This window comes from Telopea speciosissima, chromosome 3 (genome assembly GCF_018873765.1).
Source record: "Telopea speciosissima isolate NSW1024214 ecotype Mountain lineage chromosome 3, Tspe_v1, whole genome shotgun sequence".
Taxonomy (NCBI): Eukaryota; Viridiplantae; Streptophyta; class Magnoliopsida; order Proteales; family Proteaceae; genus Telopea; species Telopea speciosissima.
The window spans coordinates 7,598,557-7,622,564 of NC_057918.1; the positions used below are offsets into that span (position 1 = coordinate 7,598,557).

Here is a 24,008-nt window from a genome sequence, read left to right on the forward strand (position 1 = left end):
TTATTTCTTGCAAAGATATGAGTCAGATTGTCAAACTTTAGTCAAATGTGTGAAACAACCTAGAAGGGGATGAATTGGTTGTATCTAGAGGAATGTGTCCTTTTTATAAATAAATCACAATTAAAAATTGAAGCAATAAATCAACTACAAGACAGCGATTTATAGTGGTTCGACTCCAAGAGTTTACGTCCACTTCTCTCAACACTTGTGAGAATTCCACTAGATGTTTCCTTTCAATACAGTGAGTGGGAAACAACACCTTTACAATAATCTTGTTACAGGATAAGAGAATCCATAAAATCTTTTAAGGATAAGAGGATCCGTTCACTCTTTTAAGGATAAGAGAATCTGTTCACTCTTTTAAGGATACGAGAATCATGTGCAATCTCCTTAGTGCAGTCTAGGATGATGCACACTTATTTGATCACGAGCTCACCCAACTCTTAGATCAACACTAAGATTCAAATACATAACAAATGAATAAAGAAGGATGTTACCTAATCCGGTGAGGTTTCCTTGTGCAAGATGATGTGAATATGATTGTATGCACATGACAAGGATTTCCACAAGGCTTCTTCAATGTGTTGAATGAATCTCTTCAATGCAAGCCTTCAATTGATTGAGTTGACTTTAAAATCTAAGTAGTATAATGAAGATCTCAACTCAAAATGTATAGAATAATGACCAAAAAATGATTTTGAAAGCTCTCCAAAGTATGGAGTTTGGCTTTTAGTGGCCTATTTATAGCCAAAAGTGGTGAGGAATTTTAATCTCTAACGGTCATAAAACGGTCATATTTTAGGTATGTCGGTCAACCTGTAGATGAACCGGTCAGACCGGTTGAACTAGCCGTTGGGGAACTGGATTGACACCGGCTGGTCATTCTCCAGCCAGTTGGGGCAACTGGGCAAACCAGTTCCCAACCTCTGTCAGCCCAGTAGAAGGCAGTGTATTCTGTCACAGACCGGTTTGTACTTTTCTAGCCCCTGTTTTGCCCATTTTGGCTTGGGTTTTTTGGGTCTTTTGACCTGTTTTTTATATTTTCAATGGTCCTTGGTCATTACCTAGGGCTTATCTAGGTCAATGGTCATGCAAGTGTGTGCAAGTGTTCTAAGATGATCTTGATGTACACGAGCATATCTTGATGCTTTGAATCGTTGAGCATGCCTTGTATTCTTGACTTGTCTTGTCTTGATATACTTGTTTATGTCTTCAATCTTGCATCTCATCTTGAGACTTTGCCTTGGCTTGAATCACTTTGTCTTGACTTGTCTTTACTTGAGAGGCTTGTCTTTGTCTTGTGTTGAGAGGCTTGACTTGACTTGTCTTATCTTCACAGTCTTGGTTCTTCTGTAAGTCTTGTTACTCTCAATATGTAATATGAATCACTATAAATGCTTCACAGACATGTTAATGCAGTCAAGTGTTTTTATCATCAAAACTTGATTGTAAATCACTTAGGAATGATTGGGCAATTCCCCAACAAAATGGTTTACACTTCTTTTATGGTCAATCCAATGGCTCAATTGATGAATTAGCATAGTGTATTGAAAATCCTGTTTCAGCAGTGAAAAAAGGCTGACTATTTGCATTAAAATGATGTCTCCATTTTTCTCAGCAACTGTTGTCTAAACTTATGTTATAGCATCGATCTTTTTGCAGATTTTGGACCATCTTGGCATGGCTTGGAATTTACGTTGGAAATCTTCTCCGTATGGAATGATAAAATACCATCAGGAGAAGCAAAAGATTTTCTCTGAATCCATCACCCCTACCCTCGCTGAGGTGTTGGTTTTAAACTTTTCGAACTGCTGTTATTGATATAAATATTTTATCACAAGATCACTGATGACCTTGAATGGTTACGGCAATATTTTTTTTTTTCAGGGATAAGTAATTATTTATTGATGAGAAAGAAAATAGAGTACAGTATGGTTAAACAACAACAGCAACAAGTAGAGATAATATGGGATCTAATGCTCTGTAGGCATCAACCACATACACCGTAGCCCCTACTACTTCATGGTGGAACACACTCCCAAAACCATGAGAAGATCTAAAAAGTTGATCGAAAGTAATTGCAGATTCAAATCTACAAAAAAAAATCTTCAAAAAACAGGGGTACCACAGCTTCACTTGAAGGAGATCATTAGATGTCGATGGAGAAATCAATGTTCATGATAATAGGAAACCTTAGTTCTTCATGATCTACTCAACTAGGGTTTCAGATAAACAAATACAGCATGGGTTGCTGTGAACCAATAATGGGGAACCCAAAGAGGACTCTCAAACTTGAAGGTATAGAGAACCACTGGATCTTTTTTTTTGGGTGAATAAAAGAATTCAATACCAAGGAAAAGAGAAACAAGGGCCCCCTTAGGGGGGAAACAACAGCCAACGGCTAAAGAAAATCAGCTAGGGCCAGCTGAAGAAGAGAAAGAAACATTTGGGACACCCCAGGAGACAACAATTAGCCTGTTCCTTGGGGTGTCAGAACAAAAGGAGGGAGGAGCTGACAATAGTTTGGAGGAGATTTCAAAGGAAATGGAGTTCCAAATCTGTTGATAAGAACGAGAATTGGAGGTCCATTTCCTAATATTTCGCTCCATCCAAATGTGATTTAGCACAGCACAGAAAGCCATCTTCCCCACAGTGTCACAAATAGAAGCCCCTCCGAAAGTCATATCTATCCAAATCCATTCTCTAGAGAAAGGGAGAATTCTTCTCTGGGTGGGCCAGCACTTAGCTAGAATACCTTTCCAAATGGCTTTGGAGGTCGGGCATTCAAAGAAAAGATGATCCAAGTCTTCCAAGTTGTTCCAACAAAGGCAGCAAGCATTGGGAGCTTGTATGTGACGCCTGCAGAGGAAAGCAAGGGTAGGAAGACAGTTGTTGAAGACTCTCCAAGCAGTGAAGGAATGGCGCGGAATATGATGCTTGAACCAGAGGAGCTTCCTCCAACCAACCATAGGGCCTTTGGATCGGATAAGATTCCAAGCTGCCTTGGAGGAGAAATTCAGCGAACCATCAGCTGTCCAGGAGACACAGTCACCTCTAGAAAGTCATTCCAAAGAGGAGAGAGAGACTGGGAGGAGGAAGGGGGAGGAGCCCACTCATTGAGATGAAGGATGTCCGCAACAAAAGCCATTCTGTGAAGGCCTGAAGCATAGATCGTCCTTGGTGTGACAAGGTGCAAAAGGATCCCTTTAGGGTGCCAGCGATCCAGCCAAAGGGAGGTAGAGAGGCCATCTCCAATGCGGGAGTGGATATAGGGGAGAGCAAGGTGGCGGGACTCCAGGATCTTGTGCCAAACCCAAGAAGCATCAGTAGAGACGGAAGCAATCCAGATGGAGTCTTGCCGAAGTATCCTCGAATAAATCCAATCAACCCAAATGCTCTTCTATTTAGAAGCAATCCTCCAGATCAGCTTGATAATACCAGCCTTCTTGACTTCTTTAATTCTTCTTATGCCCAGCCCTCCCTCCATTTTTGGGAGACACACAGAAGCCCAAGAGGTGGGGTGGAGAAACCTGGATGTCTCAGCTCCCTTCCAAAGAAAAGAAGCAAGCAGAGATTCTATGGACTTGATGGTAGAATGCGGGAGACCAAAGATTCCAGACCAATAGATATAGGAGGCTTCCAAGACAGATCTGATAAGGACCAGCCTACCCGCATAAGATAGGAGCTTGCCTTTCCACAACTGCAGTCTTTTTCTCATGAGGTCCAGCATGGGGGTGCAATGGTGAGCAGTCAATCTAGCCGGAATCAAAGGAAGGCCCAGGTACTTGATAGGAAAGTGCCCCTCTTGGAAGCCTGATTTGACAAGGAAGTCCCCTTTGTGAAGCTCTGGAAGACCCGCAAAGAAGATAAGGGACTTGGAGGGGTTGATACGCAGACCTGAAAGCTCATGGAATTGCTGCAGGCAAAGCATAATACACTCGAGAGAAGCAATGGAAGCCTTTGAGAAAATCATCAAGTCATCAGCAAAAGCAAGATGGGTGAGCTTTAGAGCTTTGCACTTCGGAATAGGGGGGATAAATTGCTGATCAGTACATGTCTGAATTTGCCTAGAGAGAACTTCCAAGGCCAAAGTGAACAAGTAAGGAGAAAGGGGACACCCTTGCCGAATCCCTACAGAAGCTCCAAAATAACCCGCAGGACTGCCGTTGATAAGGACCGAGAACTTTGGGGAGGAGATGCAACAACTGATCCAGTGAACAAAGGGGATAGGGAACCCCATCTGGAGCATGACTTGAGAGATATAATCCCATTTTAAGGAATCAAAGGCCTTGTGAATGTCGATCTTGAGAAGGATAGCTGGCCCATGGTTTTTCCTGTCAAATCCTCTAAGTATGTCATTACAGAGCAAAATGTTGTCAGAGATGTTTCTTCCTGGGATGAAAGCAGATTGGTTGTCACTGACCAACAGATCCACAACAGTCTTGAGTCTTCTGGCTAGGATCTTAGCAATAAATTTGTAGAGGATATTGCATAAGGCTATGGGCCTGTAGTCATTCATAGCCGAAGCACCATCCTTCTTGGGGATGAGGCACAAGAAAGTATGGTTGACCCCATTGATCTGGCTGGGATTGTAGAAGAAGCTTTCAATGGCTGCAATGAGATCCAATTTGATGATGTCCCAGGTCGAGAGGAAGAACCCCATGCTAAAGCCATCTGGCCCAGGAGCACCAGACACTTTAAGGGAATGAATAGCTGCCAAGATCTCATCTTCTTTGGGGATGGAGCTAAGGATATCTATGTGACTGGGAGGAAGGAACTTGTTGAGTAAATGGCTGGGCAGAGGAGTATCTCCCATCAAGGGGGCATTGAAGATGCCCTTGAAGTGCTGAACAGCCAGGTCCTTTATATCCTTGACAGTTGTAGCAAGAGAACCATCATTGGAAGTGAGTTGAGTGATAGAGTTTGCATTGACATTGGCCTTGAAAGAACGATGGAAGAAAGCAGTATTTGAATCCCCCAAATCAAGCCATTTGATCCTGGACTTTTGCTTGAGGAAGCTCTCTTCCTGTGAGAGCAAAGAAGTAAGCTCAGCAGAAATAGTCTTCTCGGCTTCAGCCAAAGGAACATTGTGCAAATCTGCCTGCAGCTGAATCTGAACAGTGGCCAATCTCTCTTTGCACTCAGTAACTTGGAGAGAGATATCCCCAAAGGTGATCTTAATGCTCTGATACCATGTAACAATATCAAGTCATTAAAACCTGTAGCAGCAAGCCAGCAATAGAGAATAAAAGTAACAAGAAGGTGAGAAGGAGAAGAATAGAGATTAAGAGAAGAACCTTGCCCATGGTTTGAGTTATGAGCAATCTACTCAAACTGTGGGGGTGAGGCATATATTTATATAAAAACAATGTCAACATACATCCAAACCACCGACTACTTAAGACTACCGTAATACCGAAAACACCCTCACAAACATAGACCAAACATAAACCATATAACTTACATAAACCGAGACTACTTAACAGTCTATTCTACCCAAACTCCAAAAGGAGCTCTCGGCCTGTACCAAGATAACTACTATCTTGGGAAAAGTAAGTCATTTGCACCAAACCAAGGAAATGGAACCAGACTTGTTTGGAAAAACGTGGGTAAAAAAGATGCTCAACAGATTTCCCTTCTGTCAAACACTGGCTACTGTAATTTATTTTCTCAAAGTTCTCTGGTGCATGAACAGAGACCAGAAATTATCCCTTTTATAAATTCTATGATGATGAATAGTAGGTTTTTAGATAATGTACGAAGCAAAGAGAGAGAGAGAGGTTCAGTGGTTTGTCTTATGTGTCAGCATGTGTGGATGAGAAAGATGGGACAGTAGAGGGAGGGAGTGACCTGAGACAACTGAATCTGCAGGGGAACTCATCTTGTTAACATCTGTTTATCTTGAACATGAAGAGAGCGGAGCAAACCAAGCACCAACTTCCAGCTTTCCAATTGGACCCAATCACTGCCAATCCAAACCCTTCAAGTATTTTCTAACCATCCATAGACCAGTTCAGCACACCGAGAATCGCATACAAAAAACTGTGATGTGTTGGTGCATTTGGAGGGTATAGAAATCTCAAAATTAACCAGTGTCCATTGTGGCCAAAAAGGAAAGTAAACGGTATCTTTTTGGATGTCTTCTGTTCTAGATACTAGAGGGAAAAATGCATATGATGCATAGATAATCTGGTTATTTTTTGGGAGGGAAGGGGGTGAGGAAGGTGATTCTTTTTGTATAGGGAGTCCTAGATGTTGGGGACTCCATTCTGGTTCTTTAGCATCCTTCTATATTGCTTTTTCCCTCTCCACTCTCAATAAAAATTCTTCTATGTCTCCATCTGGACTGTCCCCATCCCTTCAGACTCCTCCTGGGTCTGGCGCAAGATCCTTCTCCTCCGCCCCTTGGCTCTTAGAGCCACTTCCTCTACTATTGTTGATGGTTCTTCCATCTCCCTTTGGCTTGACCCCTGGCATCCTAATGGGGTCCACTATAATTTCTTTGGGGCTCGATCAATTTACTTCTCCGGCATTCCCAAGTCTGCCCCCCTCTCCTCCATTATCTCCCATGGATCTTGGTACCCCCCCCCCATCCCTCTTTCCCCTCATCCTCTCCCAAATCTGGCATTCCCTTGCCCCCTCCTCCCCATCTCATGCAGACAAGGTTGTTTGGCTCCCCTCCTCAAATGGCCTTTTTAGCTTTAGATCTGCCTGGAACTTTGTTAGGACCCATGCCCCTACTGTCCTTTGGCACAAGCTTGTCTGGTTCAAAGGTCACATCCCTCGCCATAGCTTCTTAGCCTGGAGAGCCCTTAACCTTTGCCTCCCGACCCAAGCCTTCCTCATCCACCGAAGAATCCCTGTCCCCCCTCTTGTGTCTTTGTTGAAGTGGTTCCGAAGACATTGACCACCTATTCTTTGTTTGCCCCTTCACCTCTACCATCTGGAAAAAAGCCCAATCGTGTATTTGGCCTCGTAGCAGGAGACCCCTCCCCTTCGCTAGAGAGTGGCTCTGGCTGGTCATGACTTTCTTTGGATGCTCTATCTCTGACACTATTGGCAAGCTTGTTTTTGGTGCTGCCCTTTATCACATTTGAATGGAGATGGACCTCCAATTCTAGGTCTTTTGACTTGACTTGGAAAGCCATCTCTTCGGATGTCTCCTTAAAGCTGAGATTCCTCCCTCAAAAGACCTTTTTGGACTCCCCAAGGAACAGGCATATTATTGATTCCTGGGGTTTAGATAGTGCTCTTTTACAGCCCCATTCCCCCTCTTAGTTGGGTTCGGGGCTTGTTTCCCCCCCCCCCCCCCTTCTCTCCTCTCGCCCCCCTTGGGCTTTGGTAATAGATTTTTTATTCATAAAAAAAAAAAAAAAAGGTTGTGTTTCAGGTAAGCAGCTAGTGCATAAAAATATTGTGGGGAAGAGTTTTCTGTCCGGGAGTGTGGCCCCTGCACCATTGCGAGGGCCAACGGGAGTGCAAGTAGGAGCATCAACAAGGGTGGGATTTCTGCCTTTCATGGGGGGCAAGGTGGTCATTTTGCCCCATCATGTGTCTGGCCGTACGAGCCATGCTCCCGAATAGCAGCGCCAAAGGCTAACTTCTTATGCTTTACAGCTAGTACATAAAAACAAAAATTATTTGTGAAATAGAAAGGCCTTTTATGGATTACAAGGCCCCATGAACATTTTATGGATACCTCTTAGGCTTCTAGTGCAATGCAAGATGTGAAATACATAGGAACTGTCAAGGATAGGATTGATCTGTTCCTTTATTGTTATTGGTATTGTTATTGTTATTGTTATTGGTATTGTTATTGTTATTGTTATTGTTATTGTTATTGTGGTGACGGTAAAGGCCCCAGGATACAAAATGTGCATGCTATTGTTATTGTTATTTGTTATGACCAAGTGGTCACGGGTTCGAATGTTCGAATGTGGAAACAGCCTCTCTGCAAAAGCAGGGGTAAGGCTGCATATATTATGACCCTCCCCAGACACTGCAGTGGCGGGAGCCTCGATTACTGGGTACACCTTTTTTTTTTTTGTTATTATTATGAATGTTTTTTTACTGGAAATGGACAGAAAATTAAATGAACAGCCTTTATAGAAAATTATTATAAGTACATGTATGTATCTGTACCCACAATGTCACAGCTCCAAACTGCTCCATCAGCTCCTTCAGACTCCTTCATTTCTAAAAAGTGACCAAAATCCATACAAAAGAGAGAATCTTCCACTCCTATCTTCAAAAACTTTTCTGGTTCTTCCCTTCCTCAGGATGCTGACTAGGGGATCCAACACCACACAGAACTACAGAAGTCTCTCTTGGAGAAACCTGAATATCTGGCCACTGTGTACATATATATATTTCTCTGTAGGAGGAGGGAGCCAACCATACCTAAAGTACCAAATTTATGAGGTTTAAATATGGAGTTTGTGATAGGAGGTGGGACTTGTGTTGCAGTCTCTCATGTTGTGGCTGTGTGGAAGAACATTATGGAGAATATCGATCCTTTCCTGTTTCTTATCCTATCCAAGGTGATATGGTTCTGAGGGGAGGTTTTGGGAAGTTGTTTGAGCTGGTTATTTTCCCCTGCTTCTTTTCCTACCCTTTATAATCTGTTGACGGTAAAGAATGGCTCTGTTCAGCGGGATATCAAAGTTTGTAATGGATATGTCCACCATGACTTTTAGTTTCAAAGAATGATGCTGCATTGGAAGATTAGTGATTGTCATATTTGCTACACTCTTTATAGTGTATCAGTAGTGGACTGCATAATATGGAAGTATGGTGTGAAGGGCATTCTGTGGAAGCATATTGTGAGTCATTGTATGGAGACGATTGATCAGTTATTTCTGTTTCGGAGTTATTTTGTGGGTTTGTTTGGTGTTGTATGGGTTCCCCTAGTGCAGTTTAAGGCTTGAAATTGATTTTTACTGCTTGGCCCAATATGGAAATTGTTTACATATGCCATGTGGGAATGAAATCATTAGAATATTAACCCTGTGGGAAATGAAAGCATTAGATATTTATCTAATGCTAGATATGAAAGTTGCTAAATAGATAACTCACTCCTTTTTTATCCCCAATGTACTCCCGTACAGATTGATCAAACCCCTTTTATCTCTCGATCCCCACTGTACTTGCGTAAATCCTTTTTTATCCCTACTATACTCACGTACAGATTGATCAAACCCCTTTTATCTCTTGATCTCCACTGTACTCGCATTCAGAGTGATCAAACCCTTAAATCCTTTTTGATCCCCGCTGTAATAGCGTACAGATTGATGAAGATTTATATTTTCTTTTACTGTGGGTTCATGTGTCTTCTCTTTCCTGATCTGCTCTGCTTTCTTTTCTGTCTCATTTACAGCAAAAGTTATTCCTTTTTCTTTCATTTTCACCAACCATTCCCTGAATCCTAGAATGTGTTTTTAAAACCCACTTTCAATCACATTATTTTGGATATGCATATTTTTTTTATTATATTTTACTTGCTCTTTCAATTATGTAAATCTGTAAAATTAATCTCTTATTATGTAATTATCCCGATTATATCTTTTGTTTTCTGATGCTTTTGGTTCTTCTAATTAGTTAGAGTGGCTAAATACAAATTGGAGTTGCATTTTGAAACGAACCCAACTACATACAAACTTGTTGGAACCATTCATAGCATTCCGGCGAGTTTTACTTCAAGTTCTAGGTTGCAACGACTGCACAGTACAACACCTTTTGCAATCTGCTTCCATTCTTCGTAAGGTTGTCATCCTAATATCAAAAAAAGGACATTTTGCAATTCAGAATATTAAAATATTTATATTATCTAATTTTTTGTTTCATGCAATGCAGGGATCTAGGTTTTCTCTAGCTGCTGCTGCTTTGCATGAATTCAAATTCCTCAGTGCTGGGACAGAAAGACAACATGCAACCTCATATATATGTTGCCTTGGGAGGGTATTAAATTTCATTGTATCAATTCTATTTCATAACTGTAACACTGAAGTTCCATTGCGTTACTAGTATATAAAAGACCGGTGAAAATATTTATGGCTACAGAGAGTTGTATGTCATGCCCTTGTTTTCTTGAAAATTGGCTCCTCTGTCATATTATGATACTTTCAACTGTCTGCAAAATGCAATCTCTCTCTCTCCGACAGGTAGACACCATGGTCTCCTGCTCACAATTTCTGACTAATAAAAGTTTTCCAATTGGAAAAAAATTAAGGAATCGAAAAATCTGAGATTACCAAGAGGGTGCAAAGGTTTATAGTGGAGGTGCATGTGAATATACACAGGTAAGGTTCGAAAACTCAGGTCTCAGTGTCAACTCGGACCCTTGAAAAACCGAGTCGAGTCAAGATCTCGCCGAGTTGGTGCACTTCTTTTTTTTTCGACTCGAAGCCTCGTCTCGATGGGTTTTAGACCTAGTCTGGGTCTGAAACTTGGTATTCAACCTATTTTAGGCCATTTAAACACAATGGCACTATCAGATTTTGCAAAAACAAAGTCCAAATAGGAGTTTCACTTAGTGGGAAAGCAGGACAAACACTTATGCTAGAAAGCAGGACAGACACAGGACAAACACACTTATTTATGCCTAATATCATTTAAGTAAATGCTATACTTAAGATATTATTCATAAATAAGCAAATACCCCTATTTGAATCCAATAAAAATAGTTAAAAAATAAAATTCCAAAAGGAAAAAAAATCAACCCCCCAGTTCAAGAACAAAAATTGGATTTTCGGCGGTAGGTGCAATTCTCAACTTTCTAATGCTAGGATTTTTCTCAAATCTAAAAATTCCATAAATCTTAATATGGTAAAACATTGCTAAAAATCAAAAGTTCGGTAAAATATTCATTTGTTTTGATGTCCAAAAATATTTTTTCATTCAAAGCGATTTTGACAGCATTCGTGCACACCGAATTAAGTTTGACCAGTACATAACTCCTTCAATATAAATCAAACTTAAGCAATCACAAAGCTTTCCAACAAGTCCAAGATTGCTAAAATCTGATTTATATTGAAAGAGTTATGTGCCGGTCAAACTTAATTCGGTGTGCGCGAATGCTTTCAAAATCGCTCTGAATGAAAATAGTTTTTTGGACATCATAACAAATGAATATTTTATCGCACTTTTGGTTTTTAGCAATGTTTTACCATAATAAGATTTATAGAATTTTTAGATTTGAGAAAAACCCCAGTATTAGAAAGTAGAAAATTGCACCTACCATCAAAAATCCAGTTTTTGTTCTTGAACTGGGGGGTTGACTTTTTTTCCTTTTGGAATTTGATTTTTTAACTATTTTTATTGGATTCAAAATTTCAAATAGGGGGTATTTGCATATTTATGAATAATATCTTAAGTAAATGAAAACATTTACTTAAATGATATTAGGCATAAATAAATGTCTGTCTTGGCTGGCATAAATAAGTGTCTATATACCAAAATTTTCCAGCAAGATCTCGAGATCTGGCACTCATGTAGAGGACCTAGATGGGCATTTTCCTAGGTCAAACCAAGATCTCGGCGAGATATTGACATTTTGAGACTCGTAGGCAGCCTCGTCTCGGAATTTCGAAAAACCGAGAAACTCGGCGAGATCTCGCGAGTTCTCGAACTATACACAGGAGGGTATGGCATCAGATGGGAGGGTAAATGGTTTAAGTTGAGGCTGAAATTTGACACATGGACTTTTCAGACCATTGCCTAGATATCCAATGGCCAGATTGAGTCATCTATTCCACATGGCAAAACTAGGTGTGCCCCGTTAAGGAGATTGTTTATTTAAATGTGTGGGAAAACTTTTCACTTTAATAAAGAGCTGAAATTTTGTTGGTAAGAAAAGAATGAATACAAGGTTCCTCACAGGAAAGCTGCCAAATACACTGAAAAGCCCAATAAATAGAGGCTGCATAGGCCCAACGAGTTAAAAAAATGAAAATATACTGTTGTTGAAGTCCCAGGAGACAAATATAACATCTCATTTTTTTTGGAATTGCCTTTCCACACTACTCCTTTGTAGACCCCATAACTGTAGTCACTCTGCTCTCCCAAATTCATAATGTTGAACCTTTCTGTTGTTAATCGACTCTCCTTTATTTCTTTATAGATTAGATCATATTTCTAAGAACAGTATAAACCAAATGTGAGACTAGGTATACCAGGACAATGACCAATTCCAAGAACAGTATATAAACCAAATATATGTTTTGATTGTTTCAAACTTCCAATAGCTTGCTTCTTTAGTTTTACTTTCTTTTAGTTCTATGTTTAGTTTTGATGACTTGATGTAGCTTTATATTGATTTTTGATGACTTTATGTGACTTAATGTTGATTTTTGATGACTTGATGTGGCTTAATGTTGATTTTTGATGATATAAGGTATATATTGTAGCATACTAAATAATGTTAGAAAAGAGAGGAAATAAAAATTAAAACTTGGGCGCCTTGGTCGCTAGGCAACGCCTAAGTGGGTGCCTTGTCGCCTAAGCACTTAGGCACCTCCTTGCCGCCTTGACAACTATGCTTCCTTTTATTGATTATTCATTACTCTGTTTCATGATAGCTTGAAGAAGCCAAGCTCCTACGGGCCCAAGGTCAACATGAGATGGCTATCAATCTTGCAAGATATATTTTACAGCATTATCATTTGAATGGGGAAGCTTCAAATATATATCGCTTGGTTGGCAAATGGCTGGCAGAAACTCGATCTAGCAAGTAAGTTATATTATTGTTTTTTCTTGATTTGATATAAACGACATAGTTGTCAAGGCAACGCTAGGTTTCCAGCCGTGCCTTGGTAGCCTAGGCTGCTTGTTGGTGTCGCCTTGACGTAGAGGCCCCGCCGTGGGTTGCCTAGATGCCATGACAACTATGATAAACGACATTTAATTATTGAGTTTCTTTCTGATAACAATTGTGAGTTTCAGTCTTTCAGAAGCTATGTTTTCTCATCCCTACACTATGATTACCTCACAGCTCAAGAACTATTTTGGATCAGTACCTGAAACGTGCTGTGGAGCTTGCAGAGTCCAATGATAAAAGTGACAAAAAGTGCATAGCAAGACAGTGCCAAACACATTTCCATCTTGCACACTACACTGATGCTTTATTTAGGAATTATGAAGAAAGGCTTAATTCAAATGAATGGCAAGCAGCTATGCGATTGAGAAGACATAAGGTATCTGTTCTAAAGATTTACTGCTTACAGTATCTTAACATTTTAGGTTTACATGGTACACTCTAATGACAAAATGGTGCAGGTAAAAGAGTTAGAAGCTCTCATTAGGCGGCTGAAAAGTTCAACAAAGGCAAGTACCACCAATTGAGCTCATTTTCTTGGCCCATAACTAAGCATTAGATCCTATGGAAGAACTGCTACTTAAGTGACAGTATCTTTTTTAATATGGTTGTTAGGGTGAGAAGATCGACTATTCAGTAAAGATACAAGAACTGCAGAAGCAGCTTACCATAGACAAAGAGGAGGCTGAGCGATTGCAGGTGTATTTTTAAATTAGTTTTCAGAAATCAAGTTTTTTTTTTCATTTGTGCCTGCTTATGGAAGTAATCTGTAGAGATTTAGTCCTGTCAAGAAGTAACTGAAAAGAAAAGCGAAAACAAAACTGCTTTAGAAAAAAATCAAAGCTGCAAACTGTGGTTACTTTTAGTAATTTTGTAATTTTTTTGGTAAAATAATTCATAACCAAAAAGACAAAAAACAAACAAGCAATACAACATAAAAGGCCCTGCCTTTACAGGGGGGGCATCAGGCAAGGGACTGTAAAAGAGATGGGGGAAGACCCAAGCATCAATAATCAACCTATTTCTAGGGGTGTCAGCATATCAAGCAGGGGCGACAACAAGCTTGGATCTGACATCGAGGAGAATAGGATCCCAAATATGCTGAAATGATTTGGACTTAAAGGTCCATCTTTTGAGGTTACACTCCAACCAGATGTTCCGAATGCGAGCTTACCCGCTGAATCATAGCAAGATTTACAAGCAAAGGACATGTCCACCCAGATCAATTCTCTCTCAGAGGGCAGAATCCTTCATCTACAAGGCCAGCATTTAGCCAGAAGACCTTTCCAAATCGAGGAGGGAGAATGGGCAATCAAAAAAGAGGTGATCCACATCTTTAGAGGCATTCCGACAAAAGCAACAAAGAGTAGGGACTGGAATCTGTTTCTGAAGAAGGAAGGCCTGTGTAGGGACTAGGGAGGCAGCAGGAAACACTTGCCAAACAGTGAAACTATTACAGGGGATATGCCTCTTAAACCAAACCAGATTGTGCCAAGCTTTTATTGACCCACGAGCCCTAATGAGATCCCAAGCCGACTTGACACTAAAGAGAACCATAAAAAAAGATCAAATGATAATGTGACCACTACCACTGTGCCTTTTGGGAATACTCGGCAGAGCATTCCAGATGACAGTCAAACAGGAAGAGGTGGGGGAAAGGCACCGTCATGCTGAATGATATCCGAGATCATATCCATTATGCCATATCCAAAGCTATAAATAACTCTGTCACCAACCGAAAGAAGAAGAACTCCCTGGTGGTGCCAATTTTCTAGCCAGAATCTAGTGGAGGCACCATCATCATACATGGATCTACCATAAACAAGAGGTCTGAGCTTCCGGATCTTCCTCCAAACCCAGGAGGCATCAGAGATAGCAGGAGCAGTCCAAATGGAGTTGAAGTGAAGGAGACGAGAATAAATTCAATCAACCCAAATACTTTTCCTCGTAGCCTCTAGCATCCAAATCAATTTGAGAATTCCCGCATAATTGACATCTTTAATTCTTCTCATACCAAGACCACTCTCATCTTTGGGGAGGTAAACAGTGGCCCAATTGATAGGATGGAGGAATCTAGTAGCATCACAACCCTTCCAAAGAAAGGCACACATGAGGGATTCTAACTTTGAAATGATGGATTGGGGCAGCCCAAAGATGTTGGACCGGTAGATATAGGAGGACTGAAGAACAAATCTGATCAACTCTAGACAGTTGGTGTAAGATAGGAACTTTCCCTTCCAGAGTTGAACCCTCTTAGACAGGAGATCCAACATTGGGGAATAGTGGTGAGCAATCAATTTGGTGGGGATCAAAGGCAAACCCAAGTACTTGACCGGAAGATGACCCAAGGAGAACCCAGACAACTCAATCAAAGAGGACTTGACAACTTCAAAGACCCTAGCCAAGAGCAAGAGGGATTTGGAGTTGTCAGTTTCTAACATCAAGCTTTGTTAAGGATGATTTCACCAAGGGAAAGGGGGGCCGGGTACCCATAAAATGTCCAACAAGGCAATTTTCCCATTTCTTTGCTTTGTGGACAAGGAGGTCAGGTTCATAATGGGCGGCTTTGGAACCACTGATGATGGTTGGGGGGGACAAAATGGAGGGGGAAGGCATCTCGAAGGGATGGGTTAGACTAGTTAAAGAGAGAGGACCAGGAGAGCGATTCTCAAGGGAGGGGAGGGGCGGAGGGTGAGGCCTTGGGTGGTGTCGACAGTCTTGGCACTACCACAGGGTGGTCGAACATGGGAGGGAGAAGTTCAGAGAGGAAAGGGCAAATTTCCAAATTTTGATAGCTTAAGAGAGAAATCTCCCCTTGGGGGGTTGGCAAGAGGAGAGTTTCCTTAGAAGTCTCGTATTAAATGGTCGGATTTGGGTGATTCGATCTTTGCTTATTTTCACAAATCCATGAAAGCCGGAACCAATATTAACTCCATTGCCTCTCTGGTGTCTAGGGATGGCTCCTCTCTCACTTAGGTTGAAGATATTTAGTCTGAAGCAGTAGACTAGTTTATGCAACTTTTCAGGCCCTCTGCCAACCCCCCCCCCCCCTCCCAAATTCTATCCCGGATGGTCTTCTCAACAAGTCCATCTCCTCCTCCCTTAAGGTATCTTTTAGGCTATCCCCTCTGAGGCAAAAATCCTCACCGCTATCCACTCTCACAAGGCTAACAAAGCCCCTGGTCCAGATGGTTTTAGTATGGGGTTATTTTCAGCCACTTGGGACATAATCAAAGCGGATTTCATTAAGGCCTTGCAAAGCTTCTTCTATAATCCCAATCAAATCAAAGGGATTAACCACACTTTCCTTTGCCTCATCCCCAAGAAAGGGGGTGCTTCCTCTATGGCATATTTTCACCCCATTGCCTTGTGCAATTTGCTCTACAAATTTATTGTTAAGGTCTTGGCAAATAGGCTCAAGTTGTTGGTTGACTCCCTGGTTTGTAACAACCAATAGGCCTTCATTCCTGGTCAAAGTATTTCTAACAACATTATCCTCTGTAATGAGATTGTCAGAGGTTTTGATGGAAAGGTTCACTCCCTGGCTGCCCTTATGAAGATTGATATCCTTAAAGCTTTCAACTAATTGAGATGGGATTTCATTGTCAATGTCATGTCAAAACCCGCTTCCCCCCTGCTTTCATCAATTGGATTTTCCACTGCATTTCTTCCCCCTCCCCCCAACCCCACTTGCCAATGGTAGTGCCGGTTACTTTGCCTCCTCTATTTGGTATCTGTTAGGGCTGTCTTCTCTCCCCCTACTTATTCACTTTAGCCCTTGAAGTCCTTTCCATAAGAATTCAAAGTTGTATGGACCAGCAGCTAATCATCCCTCTCACAAAATGTAAGGCCTTAAAGCTTTCCCACCTTGCTTTTGCAGATAACTTTATGATCTTCTCCAAGGCCGACCCTCTTTCTGTCGAGTCTTCTACGGCCTGTTTGAGTCACTTTGAGAGTATGTCGGATCTTCATATCAATCTTTCAAAATCTCTCCTATTCTTCGTTGGGGTTTCTGAGGAGGTTAAGGCTTGTTTGAAGGAGTTGACTGGTTCTCTTTAGGTATGCTGCCGATTAAATACCTTGGTTTGCCTCTAATCCCTTCCAACTGGCTGCCCTCATTGTACCTCCATGTTACATGTTATGTACAAGAGGCTGCAACTTTGGAAAGGCAAGCTTCTATCTTATGTGGGTCATCTTGAATTGATCAGATCTGTCCTTCAGTCCACTTATATATATTGGTCTGGCATTTTTTGGGCTGCCCCAGGCTGCTTTTGTGAAGCTTGAAGCCCTTTTGTGTTCCTTCCTCTGAAAAGGATTGGACTGCTCCAAATATCTCCACCCCATTAATAGGGCTCCGTCTACTTCCCTAAAGATGAAGGGATCTTAGGCAGAGGCAAATTAAAGATGTCAATTTTTCTGGTATCCTCAAGTTGATTTGGAAGATAGCAGCCAAGAAGAAAACCATCTGGGTAGACTCCTAGGCTGGACAGCTCCCGTTATCTCTGATGCTTCTTGGGTCTAGAGAAAGGTTCTGAAGCTCAAACCTCTTGCTTATGGATTTATCAACTCATTGATTGACGATGGTGCCTTTACCAATTTATGGCTAGACCAATGGCACCCTCATGGAGTCCTTCGTTTAGTGGGTGATAGAGACATTTACAGCTTGGGTTTTGAGTTATGACACGTTGGCCAAGTTTTCGGACATTATCCAGGATGATGATTGGGCTCCCCCCCCCCCCTCTCCCACAGTGGTCTTTTATTTGGTTTGCTCTGCTAGGTAATCTCCAGAAGGCCCTCTGGTCGTGGTGATTTTGTTTCTTGGTGTGCCTTTTCCATAGGGCTCTTCAGTTTCAAGTCGGCTTGTGATCTTCTCTGAACTCGTGGCCCGTTTATTCTCACTGCCTTCCTACTCAGTCCTTCCTTTTTCAGAGGCATATCCCTGCTCCTCCTTCATGCTGCCTTTGTTGGAACGCCAATTAAGACATCGGCCACCTTTTCTGCAGCTGCCCCTTCGCTTTTTCGATTTGGAAAGGTCTCCTCTAGATGTTGACCCCAAAGAAGAAGAATTAAGCCCTTCAGCACGAATGGATTTGGGTGGGCATGTCTTTTGGTGGTAACTCAGCCTGCGATCATGTGAGCAAGCTAGCCTTTGGCACTGCTATTTTTATCATATTTGATAGGAGCGCAACCTCAGAAAGTGGACTCCCAATTCTAGATCTTTCCAGCAGATTTGAGACACTGTTCTCTTATATTTCAGAAGCAAGTTTTCTGTTGTTTCTAATCCTAATTTCTATTTTAGTCACTTTCTATTTTCATAACCTCTTGATTTATCTCATTCTAACCATTAGATTCACTTCTAATTTTTGCAACCTATTCCTCCCACCTTATAGGCCTTGTGGTCAGAGTTGCAACCAGATCTGATCGTTCTTTAACCAGGTTGCTGATATTGCTCTTTTGATGTGTTATTGAGAGACCTGTATGTTCTAGATCTTTGTAGGCTATTGGTTCCCAGCTTTGGGTAATTAGATAGCCATTACTGCCTCATATCCATGCATGACCTATGCTGTAGAGGTGGTGCACTAAGGGGTCGCAGCTGACTGCCTTGTATCCATACAATGCCCTAGTGGGATTAGCTGACCCATAACCTGGAAAAGATGTGTTTGTTGATTTATCCTACTTAAAATTTATATAAAATTCAAAACAACATAAAAAAGATAACATGGGTTGCTGGGGGACTTGGGTTCCATAGCAGTGAAATAAGCTGGTGTCACGAAAATCTCAATCCTTTCCTGTCCTGGACTCAGATCATATTGGATTCAGTCAACCAAGAATTTGTGGGTAATAGACTGATTGGCAGGTGAGTTCAACAGTTTCCCTGCAGTAATGCCATTAGACCGAAGTACATGCCTAGAGGACTCCTTCACTGAGCTCAAATGGCCTCAGGGTCCTGCTTTCTTAATCACGTGGTCTTTGTAGGCAATGCCACAAGAAAGAATATTCCAAGGGGATCAGTTTCCAAGTTGAAACATGGATGATTTTTCAGCACATATAAAACGGTGACCATTTTGGACATTCATCAAAATTTCCATGGAAGCAAATCAATTATTTCTAGGTATTATGTATGTAACCAATTATCCATGGTTAATTCATTTCTATATAGCTGTAGATATTATTGCATAACTTTTGATCACTATCAACTGATAGCATAGATCAGCAACCCCCCCCCCCCATACACACACACACACCACACCTTTGTATACATGGATGATGCATGTGTATCTTAATGTAAGAAATTATATTTAGCATATGCCATTTTAGCATAGTTGTCATGGCGTCGCCATGGCGTCCTGGCGCTGGAGAGGGCTGCATGGCGACCTACGCCATGGCGACCCTCTTTGATTTCTTCTTCCTGACTCTCTTTCCCTCTTCGATTTCTTCTTCCTGTCTTCGATTTCTTCTTCCCTCTTCGATTTCTTCTTTCCCTCTTCAATTTCTTTCGATTTCTTCTTCGATTTCTTCTTCCTGTCTTCTTTCCCTCTTCGATTTCTTCTTCCTGTCTTCTTTCCCTCTTCGATTTCTTTCGATTTCTTCTTTCCCTCTTCGATTTCTTCTTCGATTTCTGAATTTTCTTCTTAAAACTTGAGAAACAATAGAGAAAAAATAAAACATGGCTTGAGTATACATCTATTAACACATTAAAAATAGAGAAAATAAAAAATAAAACATGGTCGACATGCTCGCCATGGCAACGCCATGGCGGGCGACATGTCGATATATCGACGTGACACCCCTCCACCGACTTGGATCGCCGTGACGCCGTGACAACTATGCATTTTAGTTCATTATGTTCCAAGTGCAGTTTACTTTCTTGTTTTTTTTTTTCTTGAAATGATTTGTTTTTTCAAACAATACAGCATAGCCTGATTGATTAATTGCCTTCGTTCAACCTCACAGGATGACAGGGACAATTTCCTCAGTTTAGCATTGGAAGGTTATAAGCGTTGTTTGGTGATAGGGGACAAGTATGATGTAAGAGTGGTATGTACTTATTAGCCACATCAGCTATTCATGGAAATATATCTTAGGTGCGGCTATAGCTTTCCCTGTGTAACATGTTCTGAAGATCAGGAACCATACATGAACCGGTCAAACCTTAAAGATTGTACACATAGAAATCAGCATGATAATATATTTAACCATGTGATGTGAATATTACTTTTCGGAGCTTTTTGGAAAAGCTTTTCAGATTTTTATGAACCATTCAAATTAACGACCAAAACATACAGTTGGAATCATCCACTTATGCCGAGAGTTATTTTATTTAATCTTTTAGATGTGACCCATCTGACAGTGAGTCCTGATCCTCTCAATATGAAACATGTAGCAATTTACAAGGACCTCAGAACCATAGAATAGTCATTCCGGTCTCTAGTTCTGAGAATTTTCCTTCAAAATTAAACTGTAGAATGCTGTAGCTAAAAGTTTCTGAAAACCTTGGAATATGTCTTGATATTTTCCTTGGAAGGTGAGTGAAATTCTGTAGACAGTATCTATGACATAGCTAGTCCACTATAATTTAAGCATTTTCTTGGATCATATTACTATAAAGTGCATAAGTTGTCCATGACAAAGTGATCTATGTGATTCAGGTGTTTCGACTTGTTTCCTTGTGGTTCAATCTCTCTTCAAGATCCAATGTTGTAAATGGCATGCTTAGCACAGTAAAGGAGGTACAGGAACTGCTGTTTTACTGTTTCTTGATATTTCAGATTCTAGAAACCTATTTCTACCAAACAATATTAATTGTTGGATTAGAGGGCTGGGCCTTGGTGCGACGGTAAGGTTGCTCCATTGTGACCAAGTGGTCACGGGTTCGAGTCTGGAAACAGCCTCTCTGAGAAAGCAGGGGTAAGGCTGCGTACATTATGACCCTCCCCAGACCCCGCAGTGGGGGAGCCTTGTGCACTGGGTACGCCCTTTTAATATTAATTGTTGGATTAGACTCTTAAAATTCAACATGCTTTTTTCCCCTACTCATAATCTGGATTAATATGGTAATAATTTAAACAAAATAGCCCCTTTTTTTTGGAGGGGGGTTAACCTAGTTTTGACAAGGATTTAACAGGACGGACCTGTTTGGTCCCAGAACTCCAGAAGAGAACCTAATATACTGTGTGGATAGGCTGATCCAGTACATAGACCATATTTGATTGTTCTCACCCACAGGAGGTTGGTTAATCCGATACCGAGTTTTCACTGAGTTTTAGTCTATTAATCTTCCTTGCCCAAAAATGTTTGCAGGTTCAGTCATACAAGTTTGTACCATTGGTATATCAAATTGCTTCAAGAATGGGCGGATCAAAAGATGGGCAGGGACCACATACTTTCCAGGTAAATCTAAAGACATGCTTTCTTTATTTTTTAATTAAAAAAAAAAAGAAACAAAGGCGTTGTTTTAACCAAGATAGTATTGTGCAGTTTGCTTTGGTCTCTCTTGTGAAGAAGATGGCCATTGACCATCCATATCATACACTCTTTCAGGTATTTAAGTTAAACATTTTAACTTGCTCCATGGTAAGAGATAGATGGTCCATCCTTGCAACCTAAAATTTGTCGTCTCTTTAATCTCATCAAGAGAGATGTTCAGAAGAACTCTAGTAAACCATGCACTTAACAATGGGATAGCAAGAATATTCTTATCTGCAATGTAACACATCAACCTATTTGTACATCTTGGTTTTCTTGCCTGCCTTATAGGCTAATTACTGTCTTCTCTGCATTGTATTTGCACTAGCTTCTCGCTCTAGCAAACGGCGACCGTGTTAAGGACAAGCAACGAAACAGAAACTCATTTGTGGTTGACATGGACAAAAAACATGCGGCCGAAAATCTCTTAAATGAGTTGTCATCATGCCATGGAGCCATCTTAAGACAGGTGATTTCCTCCCTACTTTTAGTTTAAATAATTTTATCATTCAAATGTTCCCGTTCTCCTGGAACTCTACTTGCTACCACTTAGATAAAATCCAAGTCGTTGATCACCTTGACAGATGAAACAAATGGTTGAGATTTATATCAAACTTGCTGAACTGGAGACAAAAAAAGAGGTCAGTCAATGAGTTCTTATTTTTCAGTTTGAGAGGGGGTTATATATTCTCTGTTTGCAATTCAACTCAAATCATTGGCTATGATTGATTTATCCATCAAAGATAAGTTTGGGAAATAATTATCTATTGATATAATGTCAACAGGATACTAATAGAAAAATACTGCTACCACGAGAAATCCGCAGTTTTCGGCAGCTCGAACTTGTAAGTGGCTAAGTGCAACTACCAACCTGGGGCCTGTGGGTATCATCAGTTCCAAATATAATATTGTGTTATCTATTTTATGGATGTAATTTCATGCTAGAAATGTACAGTGTTTAATATCTTTTTTGAGGAAGTGAATCAAAGTTCAGGATGTGTTGGGAGAAAGTTTTATGAATTATGCTATGTGGAAATCGATAAAATTCCAATTATATATTGTCTTCCCAGAGAATGTGTATAAATGATGTCTCACACAGATGGATTGGTCTTGCCGATACAAAGATTTAGGGATACTAACCAGAGATGCTTTAGGGATAATAATTTCTAGCCATTGGGGATGATTAGCTTTCTTTTTTTTATTTGGTAAATAAATATATTACCGAACCCCAAGGGGGGGGGCAGGGAAAAGAGAACCAATAAACAAGAGGGGAAAAGAGAAAATAGGGGAAGGGGAAGGGGGAAGGGGAGGCGACCAACCAGCCTACGCAGAGGAGGAAGGCCGCAAAAGGGCAATATCAAGGCCCCAAAAAGTCAAAATATGCCTGTTCCTAGGGGTGTCCATGGAGTGCCTCTGCCGGATACAGCTGAGCTTGGAAGACACATCGAAGGAGATGGTTTTCCAAATCACGTCAAAGGATCTAGAATTGGAAGTCCATCTCCTGAGGTTTCTTTCCATCCAGATATGGTGAATTGCAGCGCTAAAAACTAGCTTCCCAATAGTGTCACAAATGGAGTTCCTAGGAAAAATCTTGAGCAACCAGAGCCATTCACGGTCAAAACTCCGGGTCCTTCTACTACGCGGCCAGATAGATGACATGGCCTTATTCCAAATGGTGGAGGTGAAGGGGCAGTCAAAGAAGAGGTGAGGGATGTCTTCTCCACCAATCCAACAGAGGTTACAAGAGGGGGGTGCGGGGATGATGCGGTGGATGAGGAAGGCTTGGGTAGGTAGGCAAAGTCTGAGGGCTCTCCAAACAGTAAGGCTATGGCGGGGGATGTAGCCTTTGAACCAGACTAAGTTGTGCCAGGGGACAGAAGGGCTAGGGTCTCTGGACAGGTTCCCAGCTGAAGAAGAGGTGAAGATGCCATTGGGAGAGGGAAGCCAGATAACCTTATCCGCGCAATGGGATGGGGATGATTGCAAAGGGGGGAGGGTTGCCCAGATCTGGGAGATGATGGCGGGGTTAAGAGAGGGGTGGGGGTCCAAGAACCAGAGGAGATGAGGGAGGAGACGGGGGCATCCTTTGGGAGACCAGAGGAATAGGTGGCTCTGGGACCAAGAAGATTATACAGGATCCCTAGGGGGTGCCAAGGGTCAAGCCAGAGAGAGGTGGAGGTACCATCAGCAATGGGTGAGGAGATTCCATGAAGAGTAAGGGGGCGAAGAGAGAGAATCTTACGCCATATCCAAGAGGAGTCAGTAGGGATGGAGACAGTCTAGATGGAGTCAGATTTAAGTAGATGAGATTGGACCCAGGAGACCCAGATTGAATCCTGGCGGGAAGAAATTTTCCAGAGGAGCTTAAGGATGTCCGCCGTGTTAGAGTCACAAATGCGGCAGAGTCCCAGACCACCCTCTGATTTAGGGAGGCAGATAGACTTCCAGCTGACAGGGTGAAGAAATCTGGGGGTGTCATTCCCCTTCTAAAGGGAGGCACAAAGGATGCGTTCAATGGCCTTGGTGGTGGAGTTAGGGATGCAAAAGATACCTGTCCAATAGATGTAGGAACCTTGGAGGACCGAGTAGATACATCCAAGTCTTCCAGCATAGGAGAGAAGCTTGCCTTTCCAAGGCTGAAGACGCTTATGGATGTTGTCGAGCATAGGAGTACAGTGGTGGCTCGAGAGTCTAGCAGGAATCAGGGGAAGGCCAAGGTAAATGATAGGAA

At 41.5% G+C, this 24,008-nt stretch overlaps 1 protein-coding gene across 3 annotated transcripts in view; it reads left to right on the forward strand.

Moving 5' to 3' along the window:
- The window catches only part of LOC122654333 (serine/threonine-protein kinase ATM), a 186,430-nt gene that overhangs the window by 147,480 nt on the left and 14,942 nt on the right, over positions 1-24,008 (forward strand). The window contains exons 54-68 of one of the 3 annotated variants that reach the window (XM_043848386.1): positions 1,663-1,785; positions 9,598-9,762; positions 9,853-9,957; positions 12,576-12,727; positions 12,989-13,190; positions 13,273-13,320; positions 13,427-13,510; positions 19,766-19,849; positions 20,461-20,541; positions 21,113-21,202; positions 21,290-21,352; positions 21,606-21,746; positions 21,862-21,918; positions 22,063-22,122; positions 22,233-22,446. In XM_043848386.1, the coding sequence (XP_043704321.1) occupies positions 1,663-1,785; positions 9,598-9,762; positions 9,853-9,957; positions 12,576-12,727; positions 12,989-13,190; positions 13,273-13,320; positions 13,427-13,510; positions 19,766-19,849; positions 20,461-20,541; positions 21,113-21,202; positions 21,290-21,352; positions 21,606-21,746; positions 21,862-21,918; positions 22,063-22,122; positions 22,233-22,259 (1,482 nt within the window). In that variant the 3' untranslated portion in view covers positions 22,260-22,446. Of the gene's footprint in view, positions 1-1,662; positions 1,786-9,597; positions 9,763-9,852; positions 9,958-12,575; positions 12,728-12,988; positions 13,191-13,272; positions 13,321-13,426; positions 13,511-19,765; positions 19,850-20,460; positions 20,542-21,112; positions 21,203-21,289; positions 21,353-21,605; positions 21,747-21,861; positions 21,919-22,062; positions 22,123-22,232; positions 22,447-24,008 lie in introns of those variants that run through there. The other 2 variants (XM_043848385.1, XM_043848387.1) reach the window with 2 other exon arrangements.